Genomic DNA, 20,119 nt, shown 5'->3' with positions numbered 1-20,119 from the left:
CGTTGGATTTGAATATTTGGAAGTGCAACGATCCTTGCTCGGGATTAGAATATTTAAATCAGTGCTCGCTGCCAGGAGATTTCACGCAATCACAATTCCCTTTTGAATATGTTTCCACCATGTTCAGATATACAAGACTTCGTTTTTGCAAAACTTTGAATCGTTTAAGTATGTACCAATTACCAAAGTTCCTACAAACTTTCTCATTTAGGCGAATAAACCTAGCGAATAAATCGCCAATCGAAACCCTTTTAATAACCCTACGCACAGGTTCAACCGAAACCTATCGGCTCCTTCGAGAATTCTGTTCAATTTCGCACCGAATCTCGTACGAGAACTACTGAAAAACTTGAGGTGAGAGGCTCGCTAGGTTAGAGACACCTCACTTAGCAACAATCTAGCCATTCATCAGCGCGTTCGAGCAGCGCGGGACGGCCAGAGAGGACAGGAAGAAGAAATAAGGGTAGTCGGAGCCCCAGTGTTGCGGTAACCCGATACTTTTGCAAGGATGGTTTATGTGGTGACACTCGCAATTCCGTGGCGGACACACGACTCGTCGTGACCTTGCGAGGCCCCGCGAGAAGGACCCCCTGAGGAGCTACGCCGAATCCTCTTAAGGAGTAACGATGACCAACGGCCCGGCCACTCGTAAAAACTCCGTACGAATCCCCGGTGAGGCGTATGCAGAACGGGGTTTATATGCGCGAACGTGTCGCTGGCATGCGTACGAATTAAGTGGCACGGAGTCTCTTGGCATGGTGCGTTCAAACTGTTCGAATTCACGAAAACCACTTGGCCTCTTCGACGGTTTGTGGTACAGATACGTTACGATATATGTATAATTCGGTCGTACACCGTACTAAAGCGGTTGCATGATGTAGCTCTATCCAATATTGGAGCACGTACCGATGACCTAACGTATGAGTTGCATCTAAAGAATAAACAGGCTAAACTGACTTCTCGAGGACTGGTATCATTATATAAATATTGTAGAATCTACTCCTACCCTATATTAGAACATAAATTACAAACCTAGTCTATGAAGTGCTTTTGAAATTGGACTGAACTCGTTTCTGGAGAGAACTGTCACATAGTATCAACATTGTATGATCTAGTCCTACCCTAAATACCAAATCTACAAGGTGTATCTGTAAACTAACAAGCTTGTACTCGTTTCTCAAGAACTGAGAAGATTGTGTAAATATCGTTGAATCTACTCCTATCCTATATTAGAGTAAATACTCCAGACCTAACTTGTAAAGTGCGTCTACAAAGTAACGAGACTGAACTCGTTTCTTGAGCAGCAGCAACATTGCATGAACAGTGTACAATGTAGCCCTACTCTATATTAGAGCATGTTTTGTATGCCGAACCTAAGAGGTGTGTCAAAAACGTAATGAGACTGAACTCGTTTCTCGGGAGCTGGTAACATTGTTTGAACGTGACGAAGCTACTTGAAACATGCATGCCTAGGCTGCTTTCGGTGGTAGTTTCAATTTATGCGAGTCGAGCGAGTATGAGTGCATTTCCACCCTCTGCAACATCCCAAGGGAACAATTTCGAATGGGGATAGCGTTGATTTGTAATCGAGCGGCTAATAAGCATTTTCAGAGAACCAGTTTTGTTACGTTTTAAACATATGCCAGAGTATGTAATACTTATCTGACTTATATGCAGAACTAACCTACATCGAAGTACCAGTTCAGATTTAACTTACATCGGAGTATACAACCCAGAGCTAACCTACATTGGAGTTTAACATAGTCCAATCTCATCCCGTTTCTAGATCTAATTCTCTTCGATTGAGGCTACTTTACGCATTCGGTAACCGTTTCCCCAATCTTTATTAAGCTAGATATCTCGCCTGGCGACGAAAACAAACCGCAGGCTCGTCTTCCTTAAACGTAAAGACCAAGAAATATCGTCGAGCGACGCCGTTCGAATCCACAGTCGCATTCGCGAAGCAAGAAGAGTTATCGTTATCGTCGTTGAAGAGCCACGCGGAATTATCGGGAATTAATACCGAGCAGCGTGCGAGCGGGCAAAAAAATTGACATGACAGTAGTTGTAACACGAACAGCGAAGTGAGTCCTAGCGGGGCGCCATTGCCAGTGAATCTGATAATGGCAAGAAGGTATATCGCCGCACGGACGAGAGCTATCATTCGTGTTCTCGCTGCGTTCGGTCGCATCCTGTGGCTGATACATGAAGTGTCCTGCGCGCAGGTGTCGCGGGACAAATACGCCCGGTCGAGTTTATCTCCCAGCGGATCTACGACATCGAGATACCGCGCCGGTCTCGTTTTTCGATCCCTCAACTAAAGTGTCAATTTGTAGCTCGGACGTGCTCCCATTAAGTTGCATAGTTTAAAACCTGCTCTAATCTCGACGCATTAATCTTACTGAACAATTCGAAGACGTCCCAGTTTGTTTGACAATTCCTCGAAAAATAAACCATCTGCCATATAATTATAGTATTTAGAAGTGCAGCTATACCAGGTAGAATAATAGGAAAAAATGTCCAACGAAGGTAGATTTTCATATTTACGTTGACGGTAAATGCAGTGTTCGACTTCATCTCATCTTTACGCAATTGCGTAATTACTCTGGTGTGCTAGATGTACTTTTTTTTCTAGCTTGTAAGGACAGCGTAATAATAACAGTAATTTATTGTCTTCGTCACAAGTGTATACATAGTATGCAATGTCTATACAAAGTATGGTTTGTCGTGTTCAAATATGAAAATATTGACCATTCTGACGGTTGCATAAGGATTGGAGATGTGAACTATGAAGTCGCTAAATAGTTAGAAAAAAATACAATTTTTTGTAATTAATTCTTTTCTACGCCGTATCCGACGGCATTCATTTAAAACAGTCAACGCTAAACACCCCAACAGAGGAAGATAGTCAACGCGATTGCTAAGCTGTCCCTCACCATCGATCGCTTAACGATCCATTTTACATCCCGAACAACCGAGACAATCCGACAAATCGATCATGGAACGATTTTCCTCGTTCCAGAGGTAATACCAGAGAAAAATTACTACCAGAGAAAAAACACGCCGCTTAACGGCTCTTCGGCCGATAAACCTCACAGAGGACGCAGCCGCTATTATACCCGAGGAATGCTGTGCCCCGGAGGCTATCATCGAAATCGGCCCTTAAAGTACTCTGAGCGAGCTGAGCATCCTCCGTTTCTCCTTCGCGTCTCCTAATCAGTCCCTGGAGGGACTGATTAGACTGCGGACGGAGATAACCGAGGCGTCCATCGAAGATCGTCCCTTATCCTTGGCTCGCATCTACGTCGTGCCCTCCGGAATTTCGACGTTCCCCTGGGGCCACGGGAACAGCCGGCCCAGGGGACATAAATATGATAGAGTCACGACCTGGACCCGGGGACGCACGCACGGTAGACGACAGCCGTGTGCTGGTGCGTTGCAAGGTAACATAATACGCGTGCACAGGCGCTCTCGCACTTCTGGGACATGCATCATCGGTAGCCGTCCCGGTGTCGCAGTATTTCTCGTGCTCTTTCTTAGATCGTAACACGGTGGAGGCACCGAGTTATGTCCTGGTGCACCTCGTTATCGTTGCACCGGCCCGCTCTAGGGGTGGCTGCTTGCGTTCTGATTAATGCCGCACTTTTTGGTGCCCGTCGCCCCGCGGGCCATCAGGAGCGCAGGATGGCCGGCTGACGCTCCCTGTTGCGGCCCTCGGAAGCGTGTTTCGGGCTCGTTTCGTACGACACTGCGACCGTGGAAGCTAAATATCCGAGAGGTGGGAGCTTGAAATGCATATGTTTGGCTTAGGACTGTCGATGTTTGCTGGATGAGTTGTTACAGAATCGTAACGCGTTGAGTTATAAGTCGTAACGTTTTTTTTTCTTTTCTTTCAAATTAAAGTTTGTAGGAAGAAATAGAATATTTCGGCGGAACGTTGTATACCGTAAAGCGAGGCAAATAAAAACGAAACCTTAAGATGTGTTTTGCTGCTTAATTTGTGCAAGTATCAACATACGTTCCATTTAGTACTTCTCAACTTTTCAATTAAATTCCACTGAAATGTTTTTAGGGTACAAAATCAGGCCAGCGTACTCTTTCAACAATAGTATGCATACCGAAATCACCATACAATCTCAGAACGAACGTATGCGGTGCAAATTAAAATAAAGGAATGATTTACGCCAACTAGAAAGTTAAAACAAATTAAATTGAACAGGATCTTTACCGCAGCTATATTAAAATTCGATATTAATATTCTTTGTTAATTTAACGATAAAATAAATTTCGCGAAGAAAGCATGAAAATTGAGTGGTCTCGAGTGAACAGATCTCGAACAGGTCGCATCTATTTTCGCGGGAATCATTCGGGCGGACTGGTAGAGCGGGGTTGCGCTCGTCCTTTTTCGAGCAAGGATTCTCGCGCGTACGACACGAGCAGGGGGTTCCAGCGGGTCCGGAGTCTGCGCGGCGCATCTTAATTATGAGGGCTAAATTATGAGCGAGCTCCCGGCGCTGAAATATTTGTGCGTTCGCCGGCCGAGGGTTATGGCTCAATTACCACTCGCTATTTCCTTTGCGAGCCGTTGATTTAAGGCGACCACTTCCTGCGCCCGAAAGGACGTCCTTCGCGATCGTTTCGGCCAGCAGAAACCGCGAGAAATCCCCTCGGTTCTCCGCCTTTAACGAGGGAGCATCGTTTGATCTTTCTCGATTCACGGGAGACCCAGTCACGCCAATCTCTTTGCCAGCCTCGATCCACCTTCTTTGGGGAATCCTTAAATCATTCAACCGCGGAACTGAGACGACCAGACAGTGGCCTTTCAGCTTTGAGCGCCTCTCTTGATTGTCTCGCGTCCCTTTCGCGCATTCCTGGAAACGAATTTGCCGAAACTGGGAGATGAACCGCTAACGAACCGATCGCGATCCGTTGTGGAGGGTTAGGAAAGACGATTCGAAGAGAGTCTTATTATTAACGAAGCGATTATGCCATCGGAATTGAAATTCTTTAAATATAATTCGATAGAAATAGCTTAAAGGCCGTATATAACAAGGATATCAATAGAGAAGGATCTATTTTATGGGCATTATTAAGCCAAACAGAACATATTCTTGACGTTGAACACCTACATTATTATAGTTATACCAACTATTGTTTCGATGATTTTACACCAACCAATCCTTCTCGAGAGAAATATGTTTTCGAGAGGCAATCCTTCCATGCGTTTGCTCGGGAAATATGTCACGCGAGGTGATCGAGGAATTGAATGAAAAAAAAAAATGGTAAACATTCTGATGAGAACTTCTAAACGATAGGAATGGCGAGCTCGTCATCGAAAGATTAAGACATTAAACGAGAGATCGCAATCGAAACGTAATGAGATCAGATAGGAGCTAAATGCAATCCGCTTTGAGAGGAAATCGTAAAACTTACGAGTCGGCGTCAGCCTGCGTGCACCTACTTAGGGGAGGACACGGTCATGTAACCTTGGATCTAGTTTGAACTTTTTTTGGTGATTCTAGATCCTAAAAAAGTTTCGCCGTGTCCGAGGATTTTTGTGGATGAGACTCAGGGAGCCCAAAAATATTCAAAAAGCCAAACAGCGAATATTTTAATTTTGGCAATATTTTTATCGATTCGCACTGAAATCGATGCGAGAAATTCAGAAAAATAGTTAACAAATTCTAGGAAAAGTATCTCTCAAGACATCGTCAAAAAACCGCTTTTGGTACCAACAACATTTGTAAGTAGATTACCTCGGGAACATTTTTTAAAGCAAAAATAAGATCATATTCGAATGCAGCACCCAGACAACCTATAGATACCGAATTTCGTGATGTTTGGATAATATTATTTTTATTCCCTGTAATGACCCTGGTTTAACAGGGAACCAAAGTTTTAAAGCGAATCACCATCTTATCAGTTGAAACTACCGTGCAACGATAGTGAACTTTTCAAACATTCTCCAAAATTGTAGCTAAAAAAACGAACAATACACTGTTTATTCTGCCTCGGTCGGTTTATTATTGTCCACTCAATTTCAAAGTCGAATCGCCACGACATCGATCGAAACCACCGTGAAACGAACAATTAACAATGGCTGACTTCCGAAACGTTCTCAACACGTCGTGTATCGATCGAAGGAACTAGATCATCCAGGCAGAAGAAGAAAGCCGCGGGAATTACGTTCAGCTAATTAGAGCTCGCAGGAAGACAATGTCTAGTCTGCAGATGGGATCATGAAAGCCACATTCAGTCATCGGAGCGGCCGCACGCAAGCAGCCTTATCCGCCGGGACGTTTACAGCGATATATACTTTACAACTAATATCCGAGCGCAACGAGACACGTACGCGCACGGAGATGCGCTTTAGACGCCGGGTGAATCGCACGAAGGCGTCCTGCCACAACACACGCCATGATCACGATGCATGACCGCTGCCACCGGCTCGAAGAGCCAGCCTCCAGAAAGTCCAGGAAGTCGAGCTCGCCAAGCCCGATCCACGACCGTTTCACCGACGTTTCTTCGTCTGCAATTACGAACGGCCGTCCCCTGCACTTGCGTCGCCCTGGAGATAGCCATCGTCTCTACTGATTTCGAATAGAGTCATTTCGAGGCAGGGAAGCCTTTCGAGGCATCAGAAATTAAATTCCTAGCCTTCAGGGTCAAGCTGCCAAGGATGAAGTCTTCGGAGCTTTGTATTTCTATGTACAGAAGAGCCTCGATTATTTATTTATTCGAACCCCCAGGCTTTCTGACTTTAGAAGGAACTTGTTTCCTAAGTAATCAGACCGTATTAAACTCTCGGAAAAGTCAAAATTTGGAAGAACGAAGCTCTCGCTTGTAAACGGTGAAGGTAGGAAAGAAGGCTCGCGAAAGGATTCACGAAGGATAAACTCGAGCAAACGATATCCTGCGGTCGAAAATTGTAAAGGCGGAGCAGTTGTAGAGAAAACATTCGAGTTGCAGTGTTTGCAGCATTCTAAAGAAACTGGAAGCCAAAGAAGGTAAAATGAAGTCCAAGAGGGACGACATTAAGTCGTTCGAGTCCTGAGGAAACAGAGCCATTGGCGAACGACGAGTCGCGGGATATTTTGCTGAACCGGTTCAAACGTATCGCTGGTTCTACAAGGAATAAGTGAATTTTATGCGGTCGTGTGTCTTCCGTTGCGAAAATATAATGACGCTTCAAAGATACCGACCAATACGTGAGTACGCGTAGTGATTTATTGGGAACGTTAACAAAGAATGTGACAGTGTTAAAGTCCGCGTAGATACCTTTCCAACCACTTGCTGGGGTTCGAACACGTTATTGCATTTTGAAAAAGCGTTGAGACTCGAATTCTGACAAAAATCCCAAGTCGATTTTCCCTAACTTTCCGAATATACCTTGCTTCGTCGGCGTCTTCGGGAGTGCCAGTACCGTTAAACGATACCGCGGGAGTCCAAGTCGTATGACTCGCACTTCGAAATACGTGCGGATCGTCGAAGTTCATACGTTCGGTGTATGCAAAAAAAAAAAGCCACGCGATAAATTATGCGTGTCCAGCGTCCCACGTGGCGCTGGTACGAGTTTACTCGATAAATAATGAGTGGTGGGACCGGTGCCCCCGTCCCCCACCCTTTCCTGTTCTCGAAAACCCATCGAAGGGCAGGGGAAGGAGCGAACCCCGGGTTCCAACGATGATTTCGACTACCAATAGCGAAAATAAACCTGCAGGAACGCGCGTTCCGGCAAATCCGATCTGACGTACCCTTCGGTACTCGGAATCGTTGGTAAATTTAACGACCCCTCTGTTCTTCCCATAGAGGAGACACCCGATGGAAACGCCCGGCGTTAGTTACTGTTTGGAAACTAACGCGTGGTTTAAATTTAAGAATTCTAAAAGAAATATATTGTTACGCCGGGGGGGGGGGGGGGGGGGGAAACACGAGAATCCATGTTAAACTATACATACGTTATATGTATATAACGTTTATTAACAAACTTTAACTTTTAACGATTTAAAAATAATTCAACGATAAACTTAGAGACTTGTAGCGTTACGTCTTCTCTCTTTGAGATCTCGAATCGCTCTCTTCTATTTTAAAAGTTTGCCGCTTCCTGGCAACCGAAAGCGCGGGAACTCGTTTCCGCAACTTCACATCGTCGCAACATTTTCACACCGTCGCGACGATGTAACTCGGAACTGTAGTGCGGCATCTTCATACCGTCGCAACAATATGCAAAGAAAAGTGAGCCTTAAATAAACAATTATAATTCAGAATGAAAGTTAACACCACCCGCATAGAGAAACGTAATTTCCCTCTTATATGTTCGATACTCGTTCTCCCGGAGTCTAATCGCGAAAAACGACTACCATCCACGCGTAGGAGAGATAAAAACCATCCTAAAACGATTGAACGCCTCTGCCTATTAATTATCCAGCTCCCCTCGGCCGTGATCCGAAATGGTTGCCGCCTACGTAACAAATCTGCATCGTTTACCGGGCGAATTTGCCCGGCGTGGGCACGAAATTCCAAAAGGTCCTCGAAGCGAGACGGGGGCCCCGAATTAATTACCCGCCGGCATTGAACTTCCCCAGCGTGTGCGCACGCGCGCCAACGTTGAGACCATCATCGAGGAACTTCCCCCAGCCAGCAAAAGCGTCCGCGCGCTCGGATCTTGTTGCGGGTAGTTCATTAGTCGCATTAGAGCAATTTATCAGCGATCAGCCGACTGGACACGCTTCGATTACCGACCCAGCTCATATTAACGGCGATGCCGGCCGAACGTAGTCCACGGCCAAGGAGAGACAGAGCCAGAAACGAGGTGCACAGCGACGCGACGAGGAGCAACGATGGAAAGAAACGGAACAATCCAGGAAGCTGTTACCTAGCCGTGCAACGATCTCTTTACGCCCAAGCAATTTTTACGACCAAGCCACCAGCCCGGGCCGAGCCAACACGCGAGGTGACGAGGTACCTTCGACGTTCCACGCCCGATGGATATGTACGTTCCTATTAGGGGTGTACGAAAGTTTCCATCGTTTCGACGATCTGTATTCGTTTCAGGTTGGACCAGATGATTTATTCCTTTTATTTGTTCCAATGGCCAGTACCTGTGCTTGAGGGGCGAAACTGACCCCACTCGAAGGTGATGGATTCGTAAAACGACGAACGGGCCCGAAATAACTCGATTATTTATACCAGTATCACTGGTGGGGGACCAAGAAAGAGAATGAAAAGACAAACACTCTCCATTTTTACGTTTCATCGAGGCAAGTACTTAAGGTCCCCGTAGAACTCTAGTCACGAGCAATTTGCAAGGAAAGTTGCTTATGGGTGTTGTATTACTGATGAAGTAATATAGAACACCAGGGGGTGAACACCATGGACCAGAAGATCCAATAATCGTGGTTCTAGGGGATTACATATTCATTTAACCCTTTGGATATAAGGATGTTGGTTGTTATGATCCAGTCTTTAACCCTTTGCACTCGGATCGGAAATCTAGCAAATTTTGTTAGTGGTTATGTGAAATAAATTTATGCTAGGGCAAATTTGTTAAAAATGCACGTTTCCTTGAAGTTTTCTTCTTGAAATTGCACGAAGTAAATCAAAATATGGGGTATATACAGAGATTTACAGAAAAATATATGAGCAGGCGTTACATGGAAAAAGTATGAAGTAAAGAGTCCCCTGTTGTTGAAATTTTTACATGTCCGTTATATTTCCACGGAAAGCGCCTCGTTAAGCCTGGACGAGAAATGAAACGGATAAGACGGGCAACCCTTGAGCAAGGGCCACCTGTGCCAAAGCTGCGACTGGTTCCCCGTTTTTCGTTAATTACATCCTGTTCGATGTCAAAATATCAAGATCTGGTCAATGTGTGGATACGGAACTTTGTTTCTCCTTTTACCACGAACGGGAGTCGTGGACCGAACACGCTGATAAAGGCAGATAGCGGGGAAAGCGAGACTGTGTTCCCGAGATGGCCGCGATTCCAGCGAGTATTTTGGACGATACGGTGGCGGAACTCTGGGGAATACGGGCTTTTGTCGCGGTTTGTTTAATAAAATCCAATCGACCAGTTGAAACAGTACTTAAGTACAGAGCATCACCCAAGTTTCAATTTTTTGGGGGGGTTTATGCTCCTCGTAACTACCAATACTAAGCAACGAGAATAACCATACGTCTACTCAAAGAAAACTGTGCGAGTCTAATCCACCAGTCTAAACAGTACTTAGAACATCGCCCAATTTTCCTCTTTTTCTTGGGCAATGTTCCTTGCACGTTCCAATACCGTAGACACCGTCCCCTGACAAATTCCAAACGGTATCCCTGGGAGGCGCGACTTTTGGCTGGCGGACATCAACCACCATCAACATCAAAGCGGCGTGGCTGGAGCTCGATGGTCCGGCAACCCAACGCTAGAAAACTCGAACGCCTGAACGCTTCGTCGCCCCGGATCAATCGGTAGATGGAACGATTCCGGAGCGTTAGAAAATCGTCCGCGGACTCGTTGCTGGAAATAATTCCTTCCGATGGAGCCTTCCCGAGTTGCGAAAGGGTGTCACGCGCGCAAAAGTCGGGTTCAGTGGACGGACACGCGAACGCTCTGCCTAATAACACCGGTCGCGGCAGCAACGACACCGCTGGCTACGCGACGACAACGTCAGATCGCACATGCAAGCCACCGAGATAAGAGAGTTTCGGGCCCCGAAGCCGTGTCGTGACGGGATGTCTGCGCTATTCCATCTTGGCTGTCACTCTTGTATGACGACATATGCAGTCCGCGCGGACTGCGCATATACGTACACGCCGCGAGTACCCGGGGACCTTCGACGAGGAAGCGTGCTGTGCGTCCTGGGGTCTCGCGTGCAAGGGCTGCCAGACGTGTGAACACGACTCCGCCACGCCTTCTGCCTTGGGATACCTTCGTTCGCCAGTATCTCGTACTCGGGCTATGCTTGGCAAGTGCGGACGACTTTGGGTGTTGGGTTGATCATGCTCGATTCCGGAGATGCGAGAGATTGTTTTGTGTGGCTTGCTTGGGAATCGTGGGGAAGAACACCCTCGTCCATAAATGGACACTTGCCAGCTTCGATGAATTGTTAATGTATATCGTAGATTATCGCTATACAATTTTTTTGTATTTGTTTGGATGTCATTATATCAGGAAATCGTGGGCAACGAAAGAGCAGACGAAGCTGCAGAAAAGGTCTGCGTTGGAAGGACTGTGTGTTAAAATGTCACACACACGCACAACGAAATTACACCAGATAGTACAACGTGTTGATGTACCTAGGAACATTGCATCTCGTACCTTGGAACACTGATGATTAATAATCGTCGTTAGATAGCCGCATTAATTAAAAAACTAAGTGTTCTTAAGTACATTGTGCTCTAGGTACAACACTCTTCCCTACCTGGATAAATCCACTGTCTACCCATCGAATAACCTTTCTGCCGCCTCTGACGACGACATGCCTCCCTTGGAATAACAGCGGAATTACTCGGTTTTCTAAGATATCGAGGAAAATGATAGTGTCAGGCTCGATCCTGCAGACCTGATAGAGAGGCAACCGCTAGGCTCTCGCGTAATCGTCGACCGCGACATTTGCATCTCGGGCACGAAACAACGAATCAACGTGATCCGCGCGCGTGCAAAAACCCCGTGGGGTTCGTCTTACACAATCGCATCAACGGGAAATCTACGTTCTCAAATTTCAAGGCTTAATTTACGAGTGCCGCGCGAGTAAATCATGGGGGAATCGCGGCCGCACATCGCAGCGACAAATTTATTCCTTTTCCTAGTAGATATCGCGTATCGCCGACACACTATCCGCCGCGAATAAAGTTCCTGTCCCTAGCGACAATGGGAAACGCGGCCAGCGAAATCCGTGACCACCTCAAAAACCACGTATCTCCGTAACCTCCGAAGATTTTAAATAGAGGACGTTTTCCTCGAGGGCTTGGTCGAGTTGTCTCCGATACTTTTCTCTTTAATATTCTTAAGGAACTATCAGTTTGTTCGAAGTAAACGAAAATTCAAACTGATAGTAATCTTAGGTGGATGACTCTGTTTTGTAAAATACGCCACGAACTTGAAACGGGATCTAATAATTTAACAATAATGTAAGTTTAATTATCAGAGTAACATATGGTACTTAGATCGTCGAACCACGTATTCGAACGTCTGATGCGAGTTTTTCTCCTTGTGAACTCTAATCTCTGGACCTCAGAAGGTGTCTTTCATGCCGCGTCCTGGTTCGCGGGATAAGACCAGACACTTATCCCGAGGGATCTCGACCATGGCCTCGGAGATCGGCTTGCGCGATTTTCGAGGCATACCACCGCGTCTACGAGCGAGCAGAAGCCCGCGGAAGAAGAGCAGAAAGGGCCAAAGACCAGCGAAAGAACACTCTTTTGGGAGCTTCGCTACCGAAATCACGGGAAACTTCGCAACGCACGAACGTTCTTCTACTTCCTCGCTAGGAAGTAAAAGAATCGATGCTTCATCGGACTACTCTTCTCATAAAACCCAATTAATCCAACGAACAAAGGTGTCTTTGGAAAATGTTCATCGGTGATGTGGAACTACCAATTAATTTAATCAGATCTCTTGAATTTGTTTCAGGTACATCGGATCGGTAATCAAATATACGATGGGAAAAGTCGCACGTTTATCGTGGCTAATTGTATATAAACGAAATTTTAGACCTGTAAAATGTTCCACGGGAATGTATACCTTGGAAGTACGGATTTCACGATAAATTCAGAAGATTTCTTGCTGCAGACATTTCTGACTGTAAATTTAATGCTAAATCCGAGATTTTTTTGTTAAAATATTCACCGTTCTTATAGAAATTGATATTTCGAAAAATTCTTACGTACTTCCAATGTATACATCATGTAGAAAATGGAACTGCTTGGTTCTTTATCTTCTTAATTTTTCTTAATTTTTCTTTTCAATCAATTATGTTCCAAAAAAAATTTCTGAATGTAGCTATGATTTTCACGCATCCAAAATGGCATCCCTCCTTAAGGAGTCCTACTCCAAAAATTATGGAGCACCCATTGAACAATGCCCGATTTTCGTCACGTTTATCGGTGACTTAATTAAACAACAAAAAGAAGAAGAAGAAGAAACTCGTCGCGGCGGAGGTAGGTGAATAGGTGACCGAAAAAGAACGAAAGGAGAGCAAGTGCACCGAAGACATCCGGGGGATGACGGCCGCCGGTGCGCCGTTCGATGACGTCCGGCCTCTGCACGTGTATATATATCGTCCGAGGCTGGTGAAATGTAGATCGACGGTGATTTACTTATCAAGAATCGACGCTTCGCCGGAGGTAAATGGTCGAGTCGTGACCATTAGTCCACGGACTGGCCAGTCCGTACGTACGAGCTGGCCGTGTGTGCGCGAATCGTCCAGCGAGGGAGTACGCTAATATCCGCGCCGTGTGAGGCCTTCCATGGGCCTAACACGATGTTCCCGTCTCTCTACCAACGTCCACCCGAGATATTCTCGCATGAACCTTTAAATTATTTTGCGCGCCGATCTGTCGGGGACGATCAGGGGACGGGTGGATCGCGATGAACGGGAAGGTTGATATTTTCATTCCTGCGAGTGGAGGAGCACAAGTGGAAACAGGCGTTCGTAACGAGTTAAATATCAGATTCCAGGCCCGAACGAGCTGGCTATAACTTTCTATCGTGGGTTTTCTTTTGTACTTTGAGAAAGAAATCATTTCTTGGGTTGATCGACTCGAACGCGTTTAACGATATTTTTATTTATACTTGACATAAAAATTACTGCCTACTGAAATATTATTCGAGACAAATTTTACCCTACGGCGCGCAATTTTTCAAATCGGAGCAAACACGAATAACACTCTACCGTAAAAATTCTGATGGCAACCGTCAGATTTGGCGCAGAAATAATTATCTTCGATGGTGCTGCGACCTTTTTCATGCTGTTGCGTAATAAAATATCACAGAAAAATGCGGTTGATGCATATGTACATGTTTTTGTGTGTAATGAAGACATCCACTAATAATAGTACACTTTGTGGAATAAATATACGAATAATAAAATATTTGAGATACGCTCTAATAGAAAGTCTTGCGATATGAATATCGTTTAAGTTATAATCCTCCAAATGTCGTTTTCGACTAACAAGGCTACGTAAGGCTGCAGCTGAGTAAGTAACTGAGTTTTATTCATAAGAATGCAAAGTCGTATAACTTGACTATGACACCCCCTGCAGCTCGGGTACCTCGGGATCGCTAAATCCGTACTCTAGCTACGATCAAGCATAGCTACAGCCCCTGAGGGCAAAAGTCTACGTCAATATGCTCATTGCCAGTTATTCTACCTTATTCCACCGTACGAAAAGTATGCAGTTGTAATTCTGACTCGCGTCATTCAAACTGGCTACCGTCTTCACCCCATACTGTTTTTACGACCTTGTCATATTTCTTCCATCGACTGCACAAGTCGATAGCTGTGCTTCTATGACGGTTTGAACTATTGGTAATGATGCGGTACTTTCATCGTTAAGGCGAATTATAATTGGAAGATTTATAGATTGAGTCGACGACTGGTAAAACTGGAGGTTCGTTGCGAGTAACATAGGAGAATATTTCATCAGTTTACGAAGCATTGTTAGAAGCGAACGTGTCCTACGTAATGCGTGAATTGATAGCTGAACTCCTGTGGTGATTGGAACGGACGGCGATAATTTTACTTTGAACAATCGAGAATGTAAATTTTATTGGCAGTTATGCTTGGTTACTTTACGAGTGGATGGCAAGGTGTATTTGTACTTGACGAGAGTTTAGAATTCGATTCTTTTACCTCTTAGGTTCTACGTATCTCAAGGATCAATTTTCAAGATTTATCGTCCACTGTTAGCTTTATTGGCAGCTAGGTTCCGTTACTGTAATTGTCAGTTCGTGTATTAGGTTAGACTTTGAAACACTCGCATTTCCACGTAACGCCTCAAGTAACCAAGCTATAATATTGAGTTGGATCACGAGTAATTTCTGCTGACAGGTAAGAAATGGTCATGTTTTCGAGAAACGCACTTCTGTGCAAACTGTGCCTTCATCAAGGAATCGACAATGCCTCCCGAATGATTTACCTAATCCTAATCACCACTTTTCGAAACAAAGGTCCACGACAAGGCCGAATAATCCAAATCCGACGTCCAAGGTGTCGAATACCAGGAATACGTGAATCGATCTGTCCCAATCCGTGCGAAACGCAAATCGCGGAAGAATGGTGAACAGTTCCGTTTGAAAGCGTTCAAAGCTAGCGATTTTCGCTGGAAAAGATTACGTCTGTAGCAGTGGTTAGCGCCGTACCTGCGGATTTATCGTGAGCCGCCTTCGGGTTCCCCACTCGAAGGGGATTAGTGTCTCGAAACGGCGAGAAAACATGGCGAGACAGGTGATTTCCGCGTACTCCAGCCCAGTCGGGAGCGCGATTGTTTTCCTCGTAATGGAAATATCGCCCGAGACTGGCGAAACGTGAGAGAATTCTTATCGAGCCGCTGTGCCAAGTGCAACGGACGGTTTTATATGGGAATTCGTTTGGTAAAGGAGCCGCGAAATATCCACTTTTTCCTGCCCTACGGAAATCGACGCGTTGAGTAACTTCCCGCGGATTGTTGATCGACGATGTGTCCTACGGGGAAAGTTGATTAATTGAGGAACTATCCGCGGAAAAATTATTTCGATAATTAACGGGCCAAAATCCGATTTCGTACATAATAACACGTTGGAATTTAAATTGGACGGAGCGAAAGAAGTGTTGTATTATACCATAGCATTGTACACACGATCGTGTAATCCTAGTATCGGAGTGCTGTGTGTTAACTCGTGTAATATACCATGCATAGATCGCAGAGCATCAAGGAAGACACCTAAATTGTTCGAGTAATTATTGACGGAGGAAACGATACGACTAATTGGAACGCGAGACCCATACTTACTTTTGTACGGTAGACAGTGAAAAATTAAATTTCTCTTAACGTGCGTGAAAGTTAACGAGGCTTAATAAGGGAGAGACCTCGTCCATCGCAAAGAAGAATAAATAATTGTGTTCCGGGTTCTAAGACGAAAATGTCAAGTCTATAACAAAGATCGGAGCCTTTATAAACGTGGAATTATACTGCCAGCAGAAAGATGGCCGAAGGTATTGGATCTAAAGGGTCGATATATAATTCAATATATTTTTTATATTTTTTGTTTATGTTTCTCTTTCTCGTGAACAAAGAAACTATTTTCTGAACAACCCAATCCAATCTAGAGAAACTTCTTCAATGGATATAGAGGGTAGGAATACGTATAGAACTGATTGTATATGAACATCAACGTTAGGAAAGTAGTACAGAGAATAATTCTATTATTCGAACACCCCTGTTCTCGACTAATTGCGATAATCAAGACGTTTGATCCTTGTTCCTTCATTCCTCGCGATGCGTTAACGTACTCACCGACGTGACTGCGTCTGTCTCATTGTTCCCCGTGGGCGCGCGGCTACCAACACGCGACGGTAATTTTTTGTTATCCCGTGCGTGATTCGTTCGGGGAGCGTCGTTGCAACCGTAATTCATTGTCAATCGCGTGCACGTCGATAAAACGGGCCCTTATCGTCCCCGCGGTTGGAAGCGACTCGAGGCCTCGACGCGTTGCGCAAAAGCCGCGTCCGCTTCGAGGAGGCACGAGCACTCTCGAGCAACGTCTTCGAACGGCTACTGGAATTACAGAAATTGCTTCCCGCTTGACTTGTCGGCGTGACGAGCGACCCGACTCCGCTTGGCGGGTTGTTACGAGCTGACCCCGTTGCGCGGATTGTTCGTTATTGAAATTGCCCGACACGGTACGGAAGCGGGGAATAATATAATCCCGATGAAAATGGACGAGACGAAGAGGCCAAGGCGGAGAAAAACGGAAGAGAAAGATTGGAAGTAACGGTGAGTCGTTTGACGACCCGATGGTTAGCGATGAACAGCATTACAATAGGACCGAAGGATGCTGTTACGGGAGGATTCTACCACGTCTAGAGACGCGACTTTTAAGCGATCTTTAGAATTTTTGTTTGAGAGAACCACGAGGTCTTTCGCGAAGCAATTGTTGTCTAACATATGTATGCCTACACGTTTTGAGTATGTAAAAATGATACGTCTATTGTCAAAATTACAAACATGAACGCCCCACGAGGTGTCTTATTAAACGATAAAAGAGAAAGTAATACTATAGGTAACAAAGTATTGGTTGCAATGACGAAAAGCCGATTAACACGCTGATGGGCAAACTGATACTCGTGAAAAGCTCTACTTGGTTAAAATTTTGTTTCGAGACAATTGAAAACCGCGTAATCTAGTATTTCTTGTGGTAGTTACTTTTCTAACCTTACCATATTCGCGAATTCTCTTCGGATTCGTTTTCTTCGACAGCATAATTTCAGAATTAACTTTTTAATGGGTGACGTGGCGACCAACGTGTTAATAGGTTACTGGTCGATAAGTGATCAAGATGTTTGAGAAAGAGCAACCTGCTTGGTAATTCAATGAAAACATTTTTACGTAATGTAAACGTTAAGATCGATGTAGTCATCGTCGAACGAAAGAAGATAATTTTGAGAAGAGAATTCCTTACCCTAAGCATTCACGCGAGTCCTTTTGTTACGTTAAACAATTATATTGCAGTGGGCATTTGCATTTATTGCATATAGAATCGTCAAGGTCGCGTGCAATAGATAATCGTGCTAAAGTGTCGGTATAGACCAAACCGCAGGACTTCCTCGGGAAACATTGCTCCGATAAACGAGAGAGACACTAGCCTTTGCGGTTACGGTTAATTGGTTAACGTTGGAAGATAATCAGCCGACCGCGCGAAGATTCATACCTTCTGGTGCAGATTGTTAATTGAAAGGCATAATTCTCGACCGATAACTCCCAGGTGGAATTAAAGAAACACACACTCCTCTCGCGAAGTTTCATACGTAATTGTAATAATAAACCTATTAATTAACAATATACTGGCATAAATAATAGACTTACACCAATTAACAGCCGTTTAACATGAACATTGAAGAAATGTAAACGGGCAAAGTGTAATTACTGCAACTGTAACGACGAAATGATTACCAATTAGCAAACGTTTACACTGATTTTTAACATTACGAGCTCCATAACTAACGCGAACGCAGGTACCATTAAATAACTTAATTAAACGAAATGTGTGTTCCATTTCTTTCTTCGGTAGGGTTCGTCCAGACGTTCTTTTAAAGTACCACGTCTAATTATCGTAATTACAATTTACGTGGATATCGGCTAAAAAATTAATTCAATAAAGTGCGATTTCGTTTGTATTGTTCTTAGAGCGGAGTCGTCTGGCGCACGATGTTCTTTCATATTATCTCGTCTAATTATTGTAATTGTAGAAAAATCGAAAATCTATTACCAGTTTATTTACCTTGTTTTGAGCGATAATATCCCTATAACCAACCCCTATCGCGATTAAACATTCGATCGATAACCCATTGCCTATAAACCAAATATATATCAATCACATGTTACTGTAACCTGTAGTTACAATACATCTCTTAGTTTATAAAATTAAAAGGAACCCATAAAACATATCTTGTAGTGTTGACATCCACGATCGAGGCCCAAGAACCTTTCAGGCCACGCTCGTACGTAACAAGTTTCCCTACATTTCAGCTTACCCAGTCAAGGGTTAACCCTCTTAACAAATGTGCCATCGACTCACCGATAGTAGTCCTTCTTGCAGTAAATGTTTCCGTCCCTGCTGAAACAGGTGACTTCGCCGTCGAGGCCCTGACGGCAGTGCGAGCACTGAAGACATGCGGCGTGCCACCTCCTGTCGACGGCCTGCAGGTAGAACCTGTCGGATATCCGGAGGCCACATCCGGCGCAAACCACCCCCGGGACGTCCTCGGACTGCGCGGGCGGGGTGGGCGGTGGCTCCAGCTTCGGGATAGCGTGCAAGTGTTCCGTGGTCTGCTGTTCTTGCGAGTGAGTCTGGTGATGCAGATGGGAGTGATGGTGGTGGTGATGGTGGTGGTGGTGGTGGTGGGCCGTTTGGGGCGGCATGCTCAGGTCGCTCGGGTTCTCGAAGTTGCTGTTGTTGTTCCTGTACTCTTGTCCGCCTGGTGGACATTTAAACGTTTCGTGAAAACATCTATCGATCTGGAACGGTGCAAGTGCATGGAACGACGTACGTACGACACATGATGACTAGATCATGGATATTTGTGCATTTATGACAACTGTAAACGTACAGAAATGTACAGGCAAAGCAAAAGACTTTAGAAAACGAAACAAACGTTGATCTATGCTTCTGTTCTTCAACTGTGTTTAGAAAGATTATGAATATGCGATCATTTTTGTGATAATCTGAAGGAGAAATGCGAATGGTGATGACCCTTGGACGTTGCTAATTCCGCTATCGCGTTGAAAATATTATGATGATGATGATGAAACAAGATCATTAACAGGACGCAGAAAATGAATATCATTTATGTATTATTTGCAAGTTCTCTATTCTATATATTTTAAATAAATATTGAATGCTCCTTTCTTTTAACACCCTGTATATCCCCAATGAAAAGGACCACGAGAACAATCTACGATAGAGAAGCGGATACAGAGTCGAGTGAACCACGAAACACGTAGAAAGGAGAAAGTAACCAACCTCCAGGAGAATCGTAGTCCCTAGAGTCGTAGGGGGTGGTGGGTCCGTCGTAGCAGTTGTTGTTGGTGCCGCAGTGGGTCTGATGCAGGGGCGTATGATGGGGCCCGTGATGGTGGGCGGCAGGAGGACTGCACGGTAAGGTGGTAGGTCGTGCAGCGTCGCCCATGGACGCGGGGAGGCAGGGACTTAGGTCCCTCGCCTGGTCCACTGCTCCGGGCCCCCCCGCGCTGCCGGGCCCCCCTTGACGCCCCACAGCCAAGCCGCTGCCACGCTCCTGCGAGCTGGCCGGCTGCTGGAACAAACATCGTGTCGAGGACTCTGCTTTAGAAACTCTGCTTTCGTGGAGAGACGCGGTGCACGGTCACTCGACGGTTGCTCAACGAGTCGCTGATCACGGATAATCGGCTT

General features: G+C 45.1%; 1 protein-coding gene across 2 annotated transcripts in view; it reads right to left on the bottom strand.

The window, feature by feature from the left end:
• LOC128878356 (protein apterous-like) overlaps positions 1–20,119 on the bottom strand; it is a 63,552-nt gene that overhangs the window by 26,056 nt on the left and 17,377 nt on the right. Inside the window, exons 2-3 of one of the 2 annotated variants that reach the window (XM_054126490.1) lie at positions 19,712–20,003; positions 18,767–19,166 (exon numbers count right to left, since the gene is read on the bottom strand). In XM_054126490.1, coding sequence (XP_053982465.1) covers positions 18,767–19,166; positions 19,712–20,003 — 692 coding nt within the window. The remainder of the gene's footprint in view (positions 1–18,766; positions 19,167–19,711; positions 20,004–20,119) is intronic. The other variant, XM_054126491.1, reaches the window with a different exon arrangement.

Source organism: Hylaeus volcanicus, chromosome 6 (genome assembly GCF_026283585.1).
Source record: "Hylaeus volcanicus isolate JK05 chromosome 6, UHH_iyHylVolc1.0_haploid, whole genome shotgun sequence".
Classification (NCBI taxonomy): Eukaryota; Metazoa; Arthropoda; class Insecta; order Hymenoptera; family Colletidae; genus Hylaeus; species Hylaeus volcanicus.
The sequence above is the reverse complement of the archived record's forward strand: the minus strand, read 5'-3'. Positions and strand labels throughout refer to the sequence as shown.